The 17730-nt window shown below is 35.3% G+C and overlaps 3 protein-coding genes and 1 long non-coding RNA gene across 8 annotated transcripts; 3 read left to right on the top strand and 1 right to left on the bottom strand.

The window, feature by feature from the left end:
• Positions 1–4558: 4558 nt before the first annotated feature.
• LOC148239209 (polyubiquitin-C-like) lies at positions 4559–9722 on the top strand. 5 transcript variants are annotated; one of them, XM_088196133.1, is made up of 4 exons: positions 4559–4629; positions 5737–6881; positions 7110–7565; positions 8022–9722. In XM_088196133.1, the coding sequence occupies exons 2-4, from the start codon at positions 5744–5746 to the stop codon at positions 9623–9625; spliced, it is 3198 nt and encodes a 1065-aa protein (XP_088052259.1). In that variant the 5' UTR covers positions 4559–4629; positions 5737–5743; the 3' UTR covers positions 9626–9722. The 5 variants fall into 5 exon arrangements, with proteins under 5 accessions (XP_088052259.1, XP_088052249.1, XP_088052240.1 ...); XM_088196123.1 differs by having other exon boundaries at positions 5737–7565; XM_088196114.1 differs by having other exon boundaries at positions 7110–9722.
• Positions 9723–10167: 445 nt separating this feature from the next.
• On the top strand, positions 10168–10431 carry LOC148239210 (uncharacterized). Its single transcript, XR_015811220.1, has 2 exons — positions 10168–10305; positions 10372–10431. It is a non-coding gene; the product is annotated as an uncharacterized LOC148239210 (long non-coding RNA).
• A 2899-nt stretch (positions 10432–13330) lies between these two features.
• On the top strand, positions 13331–15303 carry LOC148239211 (46 kDa FK506-binding nuclear protein-like). The gene is made up of 6 exons (XM_088196170.1): positions 13331–13422; positions 13659–13886; positions 13959–14140; positions 14199–14519; positions 14586–14893; positions 14966–15303. Exons 1-6 carry the CDS (start codon positions 13413–13415, stop codon positions 15045–15047), a joined length of 1131 nt encoding a protein of 376 aa, XP_088052296.1. The 5' UTR covers positions 13331–13412; the 3' UTR covers positions 15048–15303.
• A 1684-nt stretch (positions 15304–16987) lies between these two features.
• LOC148239212 (UPF0729 protein CG18508) lies at positions 16988–17537 on the bottom strand. The gene is made up of 2 exons (XM_088188087.1): positions 17458–17537; positions 16988–17383 (listed from the first exon to the last, which is right to left on the bottom strand). Exon 2 carries the CDS (start codon positions 17363–17365, stop codon positions 17126–17128), a length of 240 nt encoding a protein of 79 aa, XP_088044213.1. The 5' UTR covers positions 17366–17383; positions 17458–17537; the 3' UTR covers positions 16988–17125.
• Between the last annotated feature and the right edge of the window lie 193 nt (positions 17538–17730).

Below are 17730 nucleotides of genomic sequence, written 5' to 3' on the forward strand. Positions count from 1 at the left end.
TGTTTATTAATTAACTATCTAGAAACGCCATAAAATACTTTTTATCTCTGCGAGCTAGCTGCGACCAATAGGAGAGCCTAAAAAACAATTATCCCTTCTTAGAAGGCAAAAATCCACGTCAAACGCAATAAAATCGTGCCGTCGATGCCGACACGATTTTATTGCTTTTGACGTGAATGTTTTACTTCTGAGAAATGATAATTGTTTTTGCGCCATCCTATTGACCAAAATTCAGTTTGAATATACTTTAACCAATACTCTAATATCAGAAGTCCGTACTAATATCAATAAGGATAGATATCATATTATTAAAACATAGTGTAACATCGAAGTGCAGACGAACTATGAAGCAATATGTGAGATGCTTTGAGACGAACTATGAAGCAATATGTGAGACGAACTATGAAGCAATATGTGAGACTTTTTCTTCCACTTATTTTTCCCTGAGAGATGCGTTGGTTTAATTTGTATTTTGTGCTATAATAACCTTTTTTCTTAAAAATACCTACAAAAATTCGCTGTTAAAAATCGTGTTTTAAACTAATAATATATATAGGGCAGCAAAAATATTTTTTTTCCAGAGCGGCGAAAAAATTGTATCGGAGCCTATTAACATATATATTTTATGTTATATTCTATATATAAATGAAAAAAATATTATAAGGTAAATAGTCTCTTTAGCTTCACAAATACGAGTATTTTTACTGACACTCTCTATAAATTCTATAAAAAAATTTCAGCTCAATATTATATCAAAGCTTATTAAAAATACTCACTTCTTAAATATCCACGCAGAAATGAATTTTGAGGCGTGAAATCAGGAAAATATTAGGTAAGCGATCGGAACGCAAATCCAGCCATTTTATTTTAAGCTCATTTTAGGCATTTATATCTGAAGCACATATCAAGCCAAACAAATAAGTGCACTGTCCTCTCTGCTCTGGTCGACGACTCAAGATTCACCGTAAAGTGTAGATCAGAACCGTTAGTATCTATGGCAATTGGCGGGGGAGGTGTTTCACGGAATCTCTTAGAAACGTGTGACTGTGATTTCTTTGATTTCGTGTGCTTTTTATATTTTTAGAAATTCATGATTTCTTTAAAATGGTTCCGAGAAACATTGGTATCTTTTTGGGGTGATAAACGGAGTAGTAAAAATTGTTTCAATATGTTTCCACCGAAGCACCTTGCACTTCAATGCCAATATCTTTGCTTTTGAAAAAAACTTATTTTATGAATGTTACGCATTTTGCTCTTGGGGTAAAACAATGGAACACTGACGTTCAAAGTAAATTCAATAAATTTTAAGCGCTTTTCTATCGTATTTTTTTCTAACCTGTATTTTCCAAGCTTTTATATAATCTAAAAGAGAAATAAAATAATATTTTACTCTGAAAATATTATTTTGTCTTAATATGGTAATGTGACTTTTGCCCCATAATGTAATTTGTATATGTATATTCTTTTTAATAGTTGTTATCAGTGTTGAGAGGAATTTTTTCGTATTTATTATCGATTTTTTATTTACTCATTGGCTATTGAAAAATCAGTTATACATCTATTGTGCCAAAATAATTTATCAGATGTTAATTAAACCAGAACAATCTCTTTTGTTTATGCATATCGTCCGATAAGCACGCTTTTGTATTTACGTACATGTCATTTTTTTGATGAATCGTAATAAAACTTTATGAGTCACAATTTTCTCGCCTAAATCTATTGATTACTCAGATAGAATGTCACCCTGGATGGTTTGATAGTTCTGACTCCGAGTTTAAAATCCCGAGACGGTGAACGATCCCATAAAAAATATTCAGACTTAACCTGGAATTGTATGTTGGTCGGTTGGTTGATTACAATATACGTCATATTTGACCTCGTTGAACGTTAAAAAAAGACTGCCAATGAATCTGATTACCGACGCGACGAAGGCTTTTTGGTATTGTTAACTTTGGTATAATTGGATTTTGGAGCAATTTCTGACAGGTTATTGATCCGAGAGACGAGACGCTTTTGCGTCTGTCTACTTTTGCGAACGACCTGCAACTTTTATGCGCCATTGTGCTCGAAGAGTTCAATATACCCGCGATCCCGTGAGAATAACACGATACACGATTCAAACAGGCATAAAAATAGCATTTAACATGAAACATCAATATCAAACATATCGCATTTCCTGGTTTGTAATTGCAAATGGCTATCGTGCACTTGCGTTAGGTCTACTTTACGTTTTTATATATAGTATATTTCGTTAACAAATTGAGGTCGATGCGTATTTTCTTCACGTCTGTTTATTTGTTTATAATAAAATCTAAACTGCGCAATCAGCTGTGTTTTGCGATTGAAGCATGTGTCTGCTTATGAATGCGCAGAATACTATATTCCGTTAGCCTTGAAAAAATCGCAACGAAGAAAAGAAACCTTACAAACATATGCCAATTATTAGCTTTAAATGTCAAAATTTAAAAATGGCGTCAAAATAAAACAAAATAAATGAAGAATCGGCCATTGCCTATTCGTTAAAATAACATTGATGTAATTCTAAAAATAGGTCAATTTGCGTATTCGTTCGTATGTTTTTTGATAATGCCGTATTTTTTAGAATATTCAATAACACAATAAAAGTTTGAGTATTTATAAATAAAATTTACATGCTTGCTGGTATATTATTTTCCTTTTCTGATGAAATGTCTTTGTTCCAGAACGTATAGAAACGTAAGCGCTCAGCGATTCGAAACATTTTCATTCGCCGTTAATAATTATTTAAGAATCATACTGATATAAATCAGATGTAATAATTCGTCACAATATACCATGAAATGATTTTTGTTTTCGAAAATTTGTACAAAATTGTACAAACGTAAACTTTGAATCAACATACGGTATTATAAGAAATATTGAGAATATCAAATGCATGTTTCTAAATAATTTAATACAATGTTATTCAAATATTTTAGAATAGTTTTAAGGTTGGGCTATTTAATAGTTAGGGAATGTCATTTTTTGCTAAAGGTTAATCTCAATGCGAGATTATTTATTACCTATTTCACCCTGAATATAAAATTCTAATTTTCTTGATAATGTTACTCTCGGGGCTTTGAGGAATATTATTATGAAATAATAATAAGATAAGTTGTTTGTGATTAATTTAATATGGTTGCTATTTAACCCTTTGGACTCGTTAATCAAAAATATATTTTTTTTAAATACAAATAATGTTATATATATAAATTACCTTAATAGTGTGTTTAAATGCTCTATTTTTCTTATTTTTATTTATTTAAAATGATATTTTATGTTTATTCACAAAAAAGGTTTTTCTTAAAAACATTTTTTTTTACTGATTTTTGCGTAAAGAGATAAAAAAAATGGGCGACTTTAGTTGATTTCTTTAGTTGATGTGTATTTAAATGAATATTTGTTCCTTAAAACGAATTGTTTATACATTATTGTAAGGTAACACTTCGGATTTTTTCTGTGGAAAATGATTTTTTGCAGAGAGTTATTCATAAGGTGTTCAGTGTTCTGACCAATGTGTCTAACAATAATGCACAAACAATTTGTTATATGGAACAGGGATGTTTAATACTTGTTCCATTGCGTAAACCATTGCCGTTACCGGTACTAGGGCTCTACGAGTCCAACCCTTACGGGCGGCCACCCAGCTCGTGACGGCCAGATGAGCGGGACCCTCCCCCCGTAGTATTACATATTTATCAGAGTTTCATTAGTATTTCTCTCGAGCGCACGAGGAGACGTGCTCTCGTTGGCTGGCCTGCATTGTTTTGCATTGCATACATTGCGTATCATCCATGTTACAACCACCCTGATCTTCGAGGGATGTATATGTTGCCTCACAAATTAATTACGATTTTCATCTGTTAATCTCACAGATGAAGTTCGTAATTAATAATGAAAATAAAATCGTGATAGCTCAGCATATTGACATGGGTTGATTGTAAACTGAAATAATACTTAAATAATTAATTCTATGGGTGTCACTGTTTTGATGAGTAATTGATTTTAGTCTGATGTCGCACTACTTACTTTATATATGATTTTGCTCATCCTTTTGTTATGTGTTGTATATGACTGGCGGCTGGCTCCTTTCATTTTGTAACGGGATATTTACAATAAATAAATAATTATAAAAATCTGTGAAAGTAGAACATTTTCACAAATTAAATAGGTTATTAATTCATTGCGGAAAATTTCTTTAAGAATTCGTAAAAATCATGCCGCATTAGGGTAAACTGTTGGTTTACGGTAGTCATATTTTTTTGTTGTTTAAAATTATATCATCTAGATTTTAAAATATTATTTACGTTATTATAATTTAATACAATTAAAAATTATAATCTAATTCATTTTCACATTTTCTTTTATGTAACACGTTTATAATACAACGCAGCCGCGTTCGAGACGATAGTTTACGATTTCTGCATAGCTTTGTCTCGCTTTGTCGTATGAATATTGATACGAAAGACAGAGAGAGAGGTATACCCAGCTATCGATCGGGGCTGAAGCTATAAAAGGCTTGGTGGAAATTTCGTTGGCCATATTGTCTGCGGGTAGGCTGGGATACAGAGCTACAGCAGTCGACGCTTGTTAATTCGTTCGCATAGAAAGGTAATTAATATTTTCGTAACACGTTACAATTCGCGTTCGTTTCCGTTCTCGACTGCAACGAGCCGTTGGTCTCGAATTAATTTAGATTCGATTAAACTTCCAATTTGCTTCGCCTTTGTCGCCGCCATTTTGTTTTCGATGCGAGATCGGAATATGCAACCTCATTTTCTTCGACAAAACATAAAATCCGACTACTTAGAAACCAGCTGTTAGTGATTTGAATTATTTGTTGAATTATTTGTTGTTATTTTCTAGTCATTCGTAAATTAATAATTCGGTGGGTTATTATCCCATTTCGTCCTATTTGCTTATCATTGTGACAAATGGGGCTCCGCTGTGTGCTTGGTTTTCCAAATTGATGAGTAATCGTCTGTATCTAGATGTTTCGTATGACGTCCGCCATTTTGTCTGACCACACGTCACCGTCGACCATTCTGATGTAATCGTTTGTCGATTGTCACTAGCAAATCAAATTATCGACGTATTTTTTTTAATTCTTATTGTTTTCGTTATTAAAACTGGATTTGTCCACTTTTGAAAAAAGTGGGTTTATTGCTCCATCGATAGTTCTCATTGCTTTACATATGCTGTCTTTTTCTCACATCAAACGTTCCGGGACGTTTCGAGTTTTTATCACAAAACCACTTGTTCGGTGACTCGTTATATATGGATTTACACCTGAAACCACCTAAATGGTATTATGTATATGTATTTATGAAGCCGATATTATTTTTAATATATCTGCATTCCCTTTTAAATATATAAACACTCAGAATAGAATTAAATGGTTAGTAAAATTGTCGATTTAAGTTTATAACTTTGTCTGTATTGACAAAAGGATGCCACTTCTGCGTCTTCCACGGGCCATCTCTGGCGTGACGAATCATCATTGGGTTAATATGCTTTTTGGAATATTAAGCGACGAAACTCGAATATATATCGAAAAAAAATCTCATTTCTAAATGTAAAAATTATAATACCAAGTATTTTTTTTAAATAAGGAAGAAAAATAGTTTTGTTTTTGCTCACTCGCAAAATTTGGTTTTATGAACTACTTTTTAAAAGGAAATCTTCAATTATTATATTTTTTTATTCTTGTGGTTTCAGATTAAACATGCAGATTTTCGTGAAAACGTTGACGGGAAAGACGATCACTTTGGAAGTGGAGCCTTCTGATACTATCGAAAATGTAAAAGCTAAAATACAAGATAAGGAAGGAATTCCTCCAGACCAGCAGAGATTGATCTTCGCCGGAAAGCAATTGGAAGATGGGCGCACACTATCAGATTATAACATTCAAAAAGAGTCCACTCTCCATCTCGTACTCAGACTTAGAGGAGGAATGCAGATCTTCGTTAAGACACTCACGGGTAAAACAATCACCCTCGAGGTCGAACCATCTGATTCCATAGAAAATGTAAAAGCCAAAATTCAAGACAAAGAAGGAATTCCTCCAGATCAACAGAGGTTAATCTTCGCCGGAAAACAGTTAGAGGATGGACGCACTTTGTCAGACTACAACATTCAAAAGGAGTCGACTCTCCATCTCGTACTCCGTCTTAGGGGAGGTATGCAAATCTTCGTCAAGACCCTCACCGGTAAAACCATCACCCTTGAGGTTGAACCTTCAGATTCCATCGAAAATGTAAAGGCCAAGATCCAAGACAAGGAAGGTATTCCTCCAGACCAGCAGAGGTTGATCTTTGCCGGAAAGCAGTTGGAGGATGGACGCACATTGTCGGACTACAACATCCAAAAGGAGTCGACCCTCCATCTCGTACTCCGTCTTAGAGGAGGAATGCAAATCTTCGTCAAGACCCTTACTGGTAAAACCATTACCCTTGAAGTCGAACCATCTGATTCTATTGAGAATGTAAAGGCCAAGATCCAAGACAAAGAAGGAATTCCCCCAGATCAGCAGAGGTTAATCTTCGCCGGAAAACAGTTGGAAGATGGACGCACTTTGTCCGACTACAACATCCAGAAGGAGTCGACCCTCCATCTCGTACTCCGTCTTAGAGGAGGTATGCAAATCTTCGTCAAGACCCTTACTGGTAAAACCATTACCCTTGAAGTCGAACCATCTGATTCTATTGAGAATGTAAAGGCCAAGATCCAAGACAAGGAAGGTATTCCTCCAGATCAGCAAAGGTTGATCTTTGCCGGAAAACAATTAGAAGATGGACGCACATTGTCCGACTACAACATCCAAAAGGAGTCGACCCTCCATCTCGTACTCCGTCTTAGAGGAGGTATGCAAATCTTCGTCAAGACCCTTACTGGTAAAACCATTACCCTTGAAGTCGAACCATCTGATTCTATTGAGAATGTAAAGGCCAAGATCCAAGACAAAGAAGGAATTCCCCCAGATCAGCAGAGGTTAATCTTCGCCGGAAAACAGTTGGAAGATGGACGCACTTTGTCCGACTACAACATTCAAAAGGAGTCGACACTCCATCTCGTACTCCGTCTTAGAGGAGGTATGCAAATCTTCGTCAAGACCCTCACCGGTAAAACCATCACTCTTGAAGTCGAACCTTCTGATTCTATCGAAAATGTAAAGGCTAAGATCCAAGACAAGGAAGGTATTCCTCCAGATCAGCAAAGATTGATCTTTGCCGGAAAACAATTAGAAGATGGACGCACATTGTCCGACTACAACATACAAAAGGAGTCGACCCTCCATCTCGTACTCCGTCTTAGAGGAGGTATGCAAATCTTCGTCAAGACCCTTACTGGTAAAACCATTACCCTTGAAGTCGAACCATCTGATTCTATTGAGAATGTAAAGGCCAAGATCCAAGACAAAGAAGGAATTCCCCCAGATCAGCAGAGGTTAATCTTCGCCGGAAAACAGTTGGAAGATGGACGCACTTTGTCCGACTACAACATTCAAAAGGAGTCGACACTCCATCTCGTACTCCGTCTTAGAGGAGGTATGCAAATCTTCGTCAAGACCCTCACCGGTAAAACCATCACCCTTGAGGTAGAACCTTCAGATTCCATTGAAAACGTTAAGGCCAAGATTCAAGACAAGGAAGGTATTCCTCCAGACCAACAGAGGTTGATCTTCGCCGGAAAGCAGTTGGAAGATGGACGCACATTGTCGGACTACAACATCCAAAAGGAGTCGACACTCCATCTCGTACTCCGTCTTAGAGGAGGTATGCAAATCTTCGTCAAGACACTCACTGGTAAAACCATCACCCTTGAGGTAGAACCTTCTGATTCCATTGAAAACGTTAAGGCCAAGATTCAAGACAAGGAAGGTATTCCTCCAGACCAACAGAGGTTGATCTTCGCCGGAAAGCAGTTGGAAGATGGACGCACATTGTCGGACTACAACATCCAAAAGGAGTCGACCCTCCATCTCGTACTCCGTCTTAGAGGAGGTATGCAAATCTTCGTCAAGACCCTCACCGGTAAAACCATCACCCTTGAGGTAGAACCTTCTGATTCCATTGAAAACGTTAAGGCCAAGATTCAAGACAAGGAAGGTATTCCTCCAGACCAACAGAGGTTGATCTTCGCCGGAAAGCAGTTGGAAGATGGACGCACATTGTCGGACTACAACATCCAAAAGGAGTCGACCCTCCATCTCGTACTCCGTCTTAGAGGAGGTATGCAAATCTTCGTCAAGACCCTCACCGGTAAAACCATCACCCTTGAGGTAGAACCTTCTGATTCCATTGAAAACGTTAAGGCCAAGATTCAAGACAAGGAAGGTATTCCTCCAGACCAACAGAGGTTGATCTTCGCCGGAAAGCAGTTGGAGGATGGACGTACATTGTCGGACTACAACATCCAAAAGGAGTCGACCCTCCATCTTGTACTCCGTCTCAGGGGAGGAATGCAAATCTTCGTCAAGACCCTCACTGGTAAAACCATCACACTTGAGGTTGAACCTTCGGATTCCATCGAAAATGTAAAGGCCAAGATCCAAGACAAGGAAGGTATCCCCCCAGATCAGCAGAGATTGATTTTCGCCGGAAAGCAGCTGGAAGATGGACGCACCTTGTCTGACTACAACATCCAGAAGGAATCGACCCTCCATCTGGTACTCCGTCTTAGGGGAGGAATGCAAATCTTCGTCAAGACCCTCACTGGTAAAACCATCACACTTGAAGTAGAACCTTCGGATTCTATCGAAAATGTAAAGGCCAAGATCCAAGACAAGGAAGGTATCCCCCCAGATCAGCAGAGATTGATTTTCGCTGGAAAGCAGTTGGAGGATGGACGCACTTTGTCGGACTACAACATCCAAAAGGAGTCGACCCTCCATCTAGTACTTCGTCTTAGAGGAGGTATGCAAATCTTCGTCAAGACCCTCACCGGTAAAACCATCACCCTTGAGGTCGAACCTTCTGACTCCATCGAAAACGTGAAGGCTAAAATCCAAGACAAAGAAGGAATTCCCCCAGATCAACAGAGGTTGATCTTTGCCGGAAAGCAGTTAGAGGATGGGCGCACCTTGTCCGACTACAACATCCAGAAGGAGTCGACCCTCCATCTTGTTCTTCGTCTTAGAGGAGGTATGCAGATCTTCGTCAAGACCCTCACTGGTAAAACCATCACCCTTGAAGTAGAACCTTCCGATACCATTGAAAATGTAAAAGCCAAGATTCAAGACAAGGAAGGAATTCCTCCAGATCAACAGAGGTTGATCTTCGCCGGAAAGCAGTTAGAGGATGGTCGCACTTTGTCCGACTACAACATACAGAAAGAGTCGACCCTCCATCTGGTACTCCGTCTTAGAGGAGGTATGCAAATCTTCGTCAAGACCCTCACCGGTAAAACCATCACCCTTGAGGTAGAACCTTCCGATACCATTGAAAATGTAAAGGCTAAAATCCAAGACAAGGAAGGTATTCCCCCAGACCAGCAGAGATTGATCTTCGCCGGTAAACAACTGGAAGATGGACGCACCTTATCCGATTACAACATCCAAAAGGAGTCTACACTCCATTTAGTTCTTCGTTTGAGAGGTGGCGAATAAACTGCAAGAATTTTAATCAAATGTTAAATTATATCTAAATTTCTGTATTCACTGGCATTCCTTTTTTTAAAATAAAGTTATGTTTCTTTGAGCTTAATAATTTTGTTTTCTTTCAATCCTTGATTTAATTTGCTACGTTTAAAAAATAATAAAGTGAGGTCACATTAATAAACCTATATGCGAGTTGTCTATATAGAACTTGTTTGCAAACAAGACATGAGGTTATTAATATAATTAATAATCGAGATAAAAACAGGTTTTTAATTTTACTAAAGCGTTACTACTAATACACTAAATTAAAGGCGTTTTAAAATATTGTTTGTGTTTTATCATTATTAGTGTATCGTAAATACATCCTGATTACACACATCAGTCCCGGTTCCACAAAATTTTCTAGATTACCTTTTCTTTTTAGCTCACCATTATCCTGTATTCTAACCTAACATCTCAGCATCCCAAAATGTAAAAATTACTAAAATGACCTTGTTCTCTTTTAGCTGTCCCGGCTTATAGCTGTATAAATATGGTAAGCCTAATCATTATAGATCTATAAAGATGACCATTTAATAATTGACTTTTTAGAATTAAAACGTTTAATATTCTTGGTAGATAATATTCAGTCATTACATTGACACGAGGACTAAATATATTCACATAACTTCACGCAAATCAAAGTGACGGTAGGATCACACATTCCAATGAAATATAAAACTACAATATTTTTATTAAAATTCAAAAAATTTCAGTTACCACAGCTCCAAAATGTCGATATCTCGTAAATGGTTAATGCTAGAGGAAAAAATAAACGTTAAATTCAACCACTACATTAGTTAAGTCATAATATTACTGCACGGCGACCGATTTAAAAATCTCAAACATCAGTAAGATACAGGAATTTAATTAATAGTCCTTTTATTTAATATGTTTTTTTAGTAATGTATGTAAATAATACATTAAGAAGCTTTTATAAAATATTTATTTTATAAGCATATATAAAATAGATTGGAAAAAAAACATCATAATACAATGATTTACTTTAAAAATATTGTTAACACTTTGGTGACAATACAATATGTGTGAATGTGTAGGCTACAATATTTATTTGAAATTGCTTTTTCAATGTATAAAACATATTTAGAAAAATTTGGGTCATTAGGCTTCACTATTTTAATAATTGGCACCTACTGTTTAAACCCAAACCTAACCTAAACTAATTAATCCAACAATAATCAAAAACTATAATTAGTTTTAAAATTTTCATTTGGTTAGGTTTGGATTTGAACAGCAAGTGGACATTTCGTACTTACAGTAGATGCAAATAGCTAATAATTCATACCTACGATTAGGACCGCAGTGCTAATTATTACTGCCCCCCCCCCCTCCTAAGCATTTATAACGTCTAAAATATAATATTTAAATTCTCACGGTTTCCTTGGATTAGTGTGTCGGGGACAACGGTTGATATATTTTTCCGAGATGGGTCCTTTCGAAATCCATCAAAAGACTTTAGTAATAAAACAGCATTATTAAAATATGTTTATTACTAAAAAGAACATTTTTATTATAGGTTTTACATTTCACAGTATTGTTATGCAACAAATAGAAAAAGTATACACCATTTTTTTTTCATTAAAAATCTTCTTCGACATCTGCCTGTGATGCTGCATCTATCGACCACTTCAAAATACCTTCGTAGAAGTTTTCTAGATCCGCCGCAGTGTATTTTTCTTCGTTTGATTAGCGATTTTGAGGTGTAGCATGAAATGCTTCAAGAGTCGAAATGTTTGCACAACAATCTTTCGTTTTCGACAAAACCAAAGTTTCGTTGTTAAATAAGGGACGGAATAAGACTTCACCTGGCTATTCAGGGTTACAGATGAACTCAAAAAAGTCGACACTTGAAAGGAAACCTAATCCTTTTTTACTTTGTTTCTCATTTCATTTTTCCTACAATGGTTTTGCCTTGAAGTTTGCATCACGATTTGTCTATGAAATAGTAATGTTATCGTTTTGACACTAAATTTTTCGCCCTTGGTGCTACTGAACTGAATAATAAATACACGTAATGTTGATGAGTAAACAGACGACTTTCACTTCTAATTTTACGCTGTACGGTCGAAAAAAATTCTGAAAAATTCTATTCTTATTTTGATTTAAGGGTAGAATGTTGCTTTCACAATTTTCATATTATGCACACAAAATTCATACACCCATAGTGCGACTGTGCACTATCAAGAAAAAAATCCACTCCTCGACTGTTATCAATCTGAGGAGTGGTTGGTCAGGTTATATGTGCTAGATGTTTTCAATGCATTTCGAAAAGGTCTCATCTAATGCCTGCTCTACACTCTCGCGAAGTTGCCCGAGGCGAAGTTAGCTGAAGTCGGCGTTACCACATTCTCCCGCGCGCTTTCCGGCGTGACGTCCACTGTTTTGTTCGATTCTGAGTGTAATAATTATATGCGTGTTTTGAACACAAAAAATAAAACAAATAGAGAAAAAGAAGATGGTAGATGATTGCAATGCACCGACCACTCCAGTGCCAGATTTAAGCGACGATGTTATTTTTCTATTGTAGCCCCTGTATGTGGCAAATAGGGATTTTTTCCTTAATTCCTCTATCGGAAATTTGTTAATTTGCTGGATTTCCACCCAGGCATTGTGTAGTTTATTTTTGTCCTTGTGTCCTTTATCATTTGAGTCCCAAATACACGGCTCTGACTGAAGCAATTCCAAAAAGCAAAGCGTTTGCTCCTGTGACCATGCTGCAGCGCTCATAATATGTTCAAATTACAAGACATCTACACGCAAACTGAAATAGAACGAGTAGTGTGATGAGTCATTTTGTGCTCCGACTTCGGTCCCTTTAACTCGGGCCACAAATACCGACACGGTTCGGAAGTCACTCGAAGCGAAGTTGCTCGAAGTAACCCGCTACACTCGTTCTCTCCTAACTTTGGGCAACTTCTCGAGAGTGTAGTACATTATCAACATAGTCGTCCAATTAATAATAGAAATAACTAAAAGCAGATTTTTAGCCATTTATTTCTATTTTTTTAAAGTTTAATGGATTTTTAATAGAATAGACCAAGAACAAAAGTATTATGAAAATAAAAATGTAGAATAATTAATAATGATGAAGAGCTGAATATAATTTATTTTGTTTTACTACTTAGATCAGCGCTGTCTAACTTCACTTAGTTTGCGGGATATTTTTTCTATAAAAATGCCCCTCAAGACATTTTTGTTTGTGTACCTCATGCTCTGGTAAACAAAAATACTCCTTGTATTTAATCAGCATACATATTTTTTATGTAAGCTATCGAAATTAATATTAACATATATATAGCTTGTAGTGAAACTACAAATATTAACCTCCCCCTTTAAAAAAAAATCAGCTTCCCATCCCCATATTACTCCATTTAAGCTATGTGTTAGTAAAAAATGCTTCATTTAGGCTTAATGAGTAATATATTTTTGTGACAATCAGCTATGCGATGATTGACAAAGTTCGGTATTACCCTAAAATCAAATTAAAAATAAAAATATGAATTTTATTTTAAAGTAAATTAATTTAATGATTATTTTTATAACATGTATTTGTTTAATATAAAGTAGTATCATTTTATTGTATTAAAATAAAATAAAATTGAATTTGAAATGTTGATGGTCACAATTCGTCGCGTTACGAGCTGCTATTTCTTTGGGCGCACGCTTTCGGAGTCGCCGGCAGTTGGTGCACTTCTCGATCGTTCTTCCGCCGCTGAAGACCAATAACTCCGCCAAGATGTTTTGGGGTGAGTTTTCTACGTTTCCGAAGAGCGTTTTTACATTTGACGCGCAGTTTTGCGTCGTTTGACGCTACGGTCGGTTTTTGAAATTTAAACACGTGTTGCGGAATATTCACGTTTCGCCATGAAATGCGTTTTTAGACGGATATGCGATGTATTCTAACAAAATTCACTTTTGTTCAGATGATTGTGTAGTATTACGACGCACGTTATGTGAGGGTATATTTTGTAACTATCTGCAGGGTTAATAATGGAACCGTACAAACGGTACTCCCAAGTTGTGGAGAAAGCTTTCCACATCACAAACGCGGCTTTGGACGTGACGACCGGCGACAACGACGTTTGCCAAATAATGGTCGGATCTGAAGGAAAAGATTTCCTGATCTGCTCCCTCCAAAAAGGAAAAGTTATCCAGTGTCCTTTGCAACTATTCTTCAAAGAAGGGTCCGATATATCTTTCACCAGCAGCGGTGAGTTGCGTTACTTTCTCTTTGTACGATCATATTTCTAGGTTATAAAACCATCTGTTTTTTTTAAAACAGGCAAAGGTACCATCCATATGACCGGATTCTTGGAGCCGGAAGATATGTACGAAGAGGAAGATGATGAATCGGACGAGGACGAGGAGGAAGAGGACGTACCCCAATTGACGCCCATCGAAAAGAAAGATAAGAAGCGAAAAGCTGACTTCTCTCCCGATGTAGTTGGCAATAAAAAAGCAAAAGTAATATTAGAATAATTATTTTATAATTAGTCTTTACTTACTAAATCTATACTTACAGAACGGCATCAAAAACAAGAAAGATGTACCCGAGAGTTCGGATGACGATTCGGACGAAGAACTCGATCTCGCTAAATTGCTGGAAGACGACGAGAGTGATGAAAATGACGAGTCATACAAACCGAACGATACTAATGAAATCTCACAAGCGTTAAGCGAAGACGACGAGGACGAAGATGACAGCGAAGATGAAGATGATGGCGACGATGCCGAAGAAGCCTCGGAGGACGAAGTGCCCCCAGTCGCTCCCACTAAACAAGAAAAGAAGCAAAAGAAAAAGGAAAAGGCGCAGCAAAACGGAGTTACCGAAAAGAAAAATAAAGTAAGTACATTCAAATAAATACATCATTTTTATTGAACCTGATTATTGATTATTTTTATTTTTTAGAATAAAGAAAATGAACCACAACAAAAAGCTGACAATGAAAGTAAGAAAGAGAAAATTGTTCTGCCAGGTAATGTGGGAATCGAAGATTTGAAAGTCGGTCAAGGGCCAGTAGCTAAGCTCGGAAAGATGGTTCAGGTCTATTACGAAGGAAGACTGAAAAGCAACAACAAGATGTTCGACAGCTGTCTGAAAGGACCCGGTTTCAAGTTCAAACTCGGCAAGAAAGAAGTCATATCCGGATGGGACGTAGGTCTAGCAGGAATGAAGGTCGGCGGAAAGAGACGAATTGTGTGCCCACCGGGAATGGCGTAAGTTTACCGCTGACCTTGAATATGCATAATTGATATGTTTCCATACGTAAATATTATTTTAACTTTCAGGTATGGCAAGAAAGGATCACCTCCGGTAATTCCACCTAATTCAACGTTAGTCTTCGAAGTTGAATTGAAGAACGTCAACTAGAATAAGACTTTTTAAATTAATTAACTGTTAATCGTATTTAGTTAAGAGCGTGCTATTCTACATAATGGCATATAAATACAATTTGTATTCGTTAATTTTGTGTTCCTTTACTTCATTTAAGGATTTTATTTTTACGATTTCAACTGTAATACACAGTATTTCCATTATACTTATTGTGCATTGTATACTCCAACATGTCCGTAATTACTGTACTCTGATAACGCATAATAAAAGCATTTAATTTTTTATAAGAAAATCTTTTAATTAATAATATCTGTAGAAACTGGCCTTGTACTGCAATTTCTGGAAAATATAGTTGCATTTACTTGATCGTGAGTAGGAAACTTAAAGTTGAAAACTATATACAGTAGAACTATTTGGGTGTGTATGTAGCTGTGGGACTGGGAGATACTCCTACAATTTTTTGCAATACGCTATTATTTTGGAAAACGTTTTATATTCGTCATAATTGTCCCCGTTAAATGTGTTTTTAATTTGAGCAATTGATCAGAAAGCGAAAGGCTAGTATTAAATTGGTCGGTGTACATGTGATAACCTACTGCTTCTGGAATTGTTTGCAATAAATTGCTATAATATAATTGTAAAACGATTCTGGATGTAAATTGCAGATCAGGTCTTGCCAGTTATCAGTTGTAAGTGAGCCACAATAATAAATAAATGAATATATACAATGCCACTACTAGAATCAGCCAAAACTTACAAACAAATACTCAATTTAGTTGGCTTATTTGGGTTAAAATCCTAAAAAGGCTTTAAATTCTTCATCTCTCAAATAATTCTATGAATTCCACGTTAAATTATTTCCTGGATTGATTTTTCAATTTTAGCATAGCACTGTCTGCATCACTACAATTATTCTCGGTAATTTCGAGTAAATTGTCACTTTTTTGAGCAAATATGGTATTCAAAAATAATTGTGCTCTATCATAATCAACGTCGTCAAATTTTAAAAATTTCTCATTACTACTATCAAAATAATCACAGCCGTTATTATCATTAAATTTGGACGTAGAACTTTCATTATTTTTACTGCTTTCCTCGATGATTATTTAACTATTTTTGTAAATACTATTATTATAAATTATCACTTAATATCAACAAGTTAGGAAATATAATAGTTCAACAATGCAAGAAATATGGTCACTGTAAGTGGGAGCGGCGCTGGAGAATCGTTACCAAAGCTAGTTAACAACACACTACCCCAAAAATATTAGAATATAACAAACTAAAATAATAGATAAATTTTCTCATGATTTTTTAAGCTTAACGATTAATATAAATATAGAAATATTGGGGTTTTCAAAACGTTGCAAAGCTTTACAGCCATTATCGGAAATAATACTACATAGAATTTACATAAAATTATAGCTGCTTTCGGCCGATGAAGCTAAACTAACCTAACAGAATCGTTTGGCCTTTGGAGGCCCTCGGATGATAAAAAACCGTCACAATTTTTTTTTGATTTCATATTACCTATACATATAAAAAAATTGTCTCATCATTAATGTTTTTATCGATAATACATTCGTAATCTAACGTTTGAATATTGCCATTTTCGATAAACATCATCGATAAATTATTTAAATGCAATTTACTTATCGAATTCCGTAAATATTTTTTAACTCTTTTTAATACAGAAAACGACCATTCTATGTTTTTATTCTGACCCTAAATAATATAATTATGACCAGGGTGTTGATTTAAATACTGCCCAAATATATAATTTATTTTATTAGACAATTTCATATCTGTTGATGTAAAACGTAATCTATAATATTTAATAAAATATAAGTAATTTAAGATGATTTTTATAATTGTTGTCAAAAATAAGCCTACATAAGATTTTACATATTGACCTAGTTCGTGTTATCAAGGAGAGTATATTTTCGGTGATATTCAATTTTATTAATAAAAATATGTTCTTTCTCAATATATTTTATTATTATTATTATTATGAATATAATTATTCATGGAATGAATTACATACATTATTTTTTTTATATACAGAAATACAAATAACATCGGTGCTAATAAAACAAAATACAATTAATAATTATTCAATCAATTTTGGGTTTGTCGGCTGTCGCACTTTGGTCGGGTGTTGATTCTTCTTTGGAATTGTTTTTAGAAATGGGACACACGCCGCCACTGCACGTGAACGGAAACTTGGTCTCTTCGACTTCACCCTTTTCGTTCTTAACAGCCCAAGGATTCCAAAATCTCAGAACGAATGGCTGAACAAATTTATGCCATATTAATATTAACATTGGTATGAATATACACGGCACGCAAACCATGTTGTTATATGAACGGCTCTGAAAGTAAAAAACATGTAATTTGCGATTATTTATCGATTAAAGTTAATATAATGGTATATTTGAGCACATACATTACGTCGATAGACAAGAAACCTTGACAATGTTTTTTGTTCTAATGACAGTTCATTATGATTTGGTCATAACACCGTATATTTCATTCAGGTGTGATCACATGACAAATAATATTTTAACAAATTGTGAAAACTGATTTTAAAATTAATTTACATATTATTGTATTATTTAAAATAAATAAATAATAAATAAATTATATGTTTTAGTAAATATTTAAAAAATGCATTTACTTATATATTAAATAAATTTCCTTTGTCCTTCGTAAACTTTTC

The sequence above is a fragment of the Plectrocnemia conspersa genome, unplaced genomic scaffold (genome assembly GCF_051122295.1).
Source record: "Plectrocnemia conspersa isolate PC_06_02 unplaced genomic scaffold, ASM5112229v1 ptg000001l, whole genome shotgun sequence".
NCBI lineage: Eukaryota > Metazoa > Arthropoda > Insecta > Trichoptera > Polycentropodidae > Plectrocnemia > Plectrocnemia conspersa.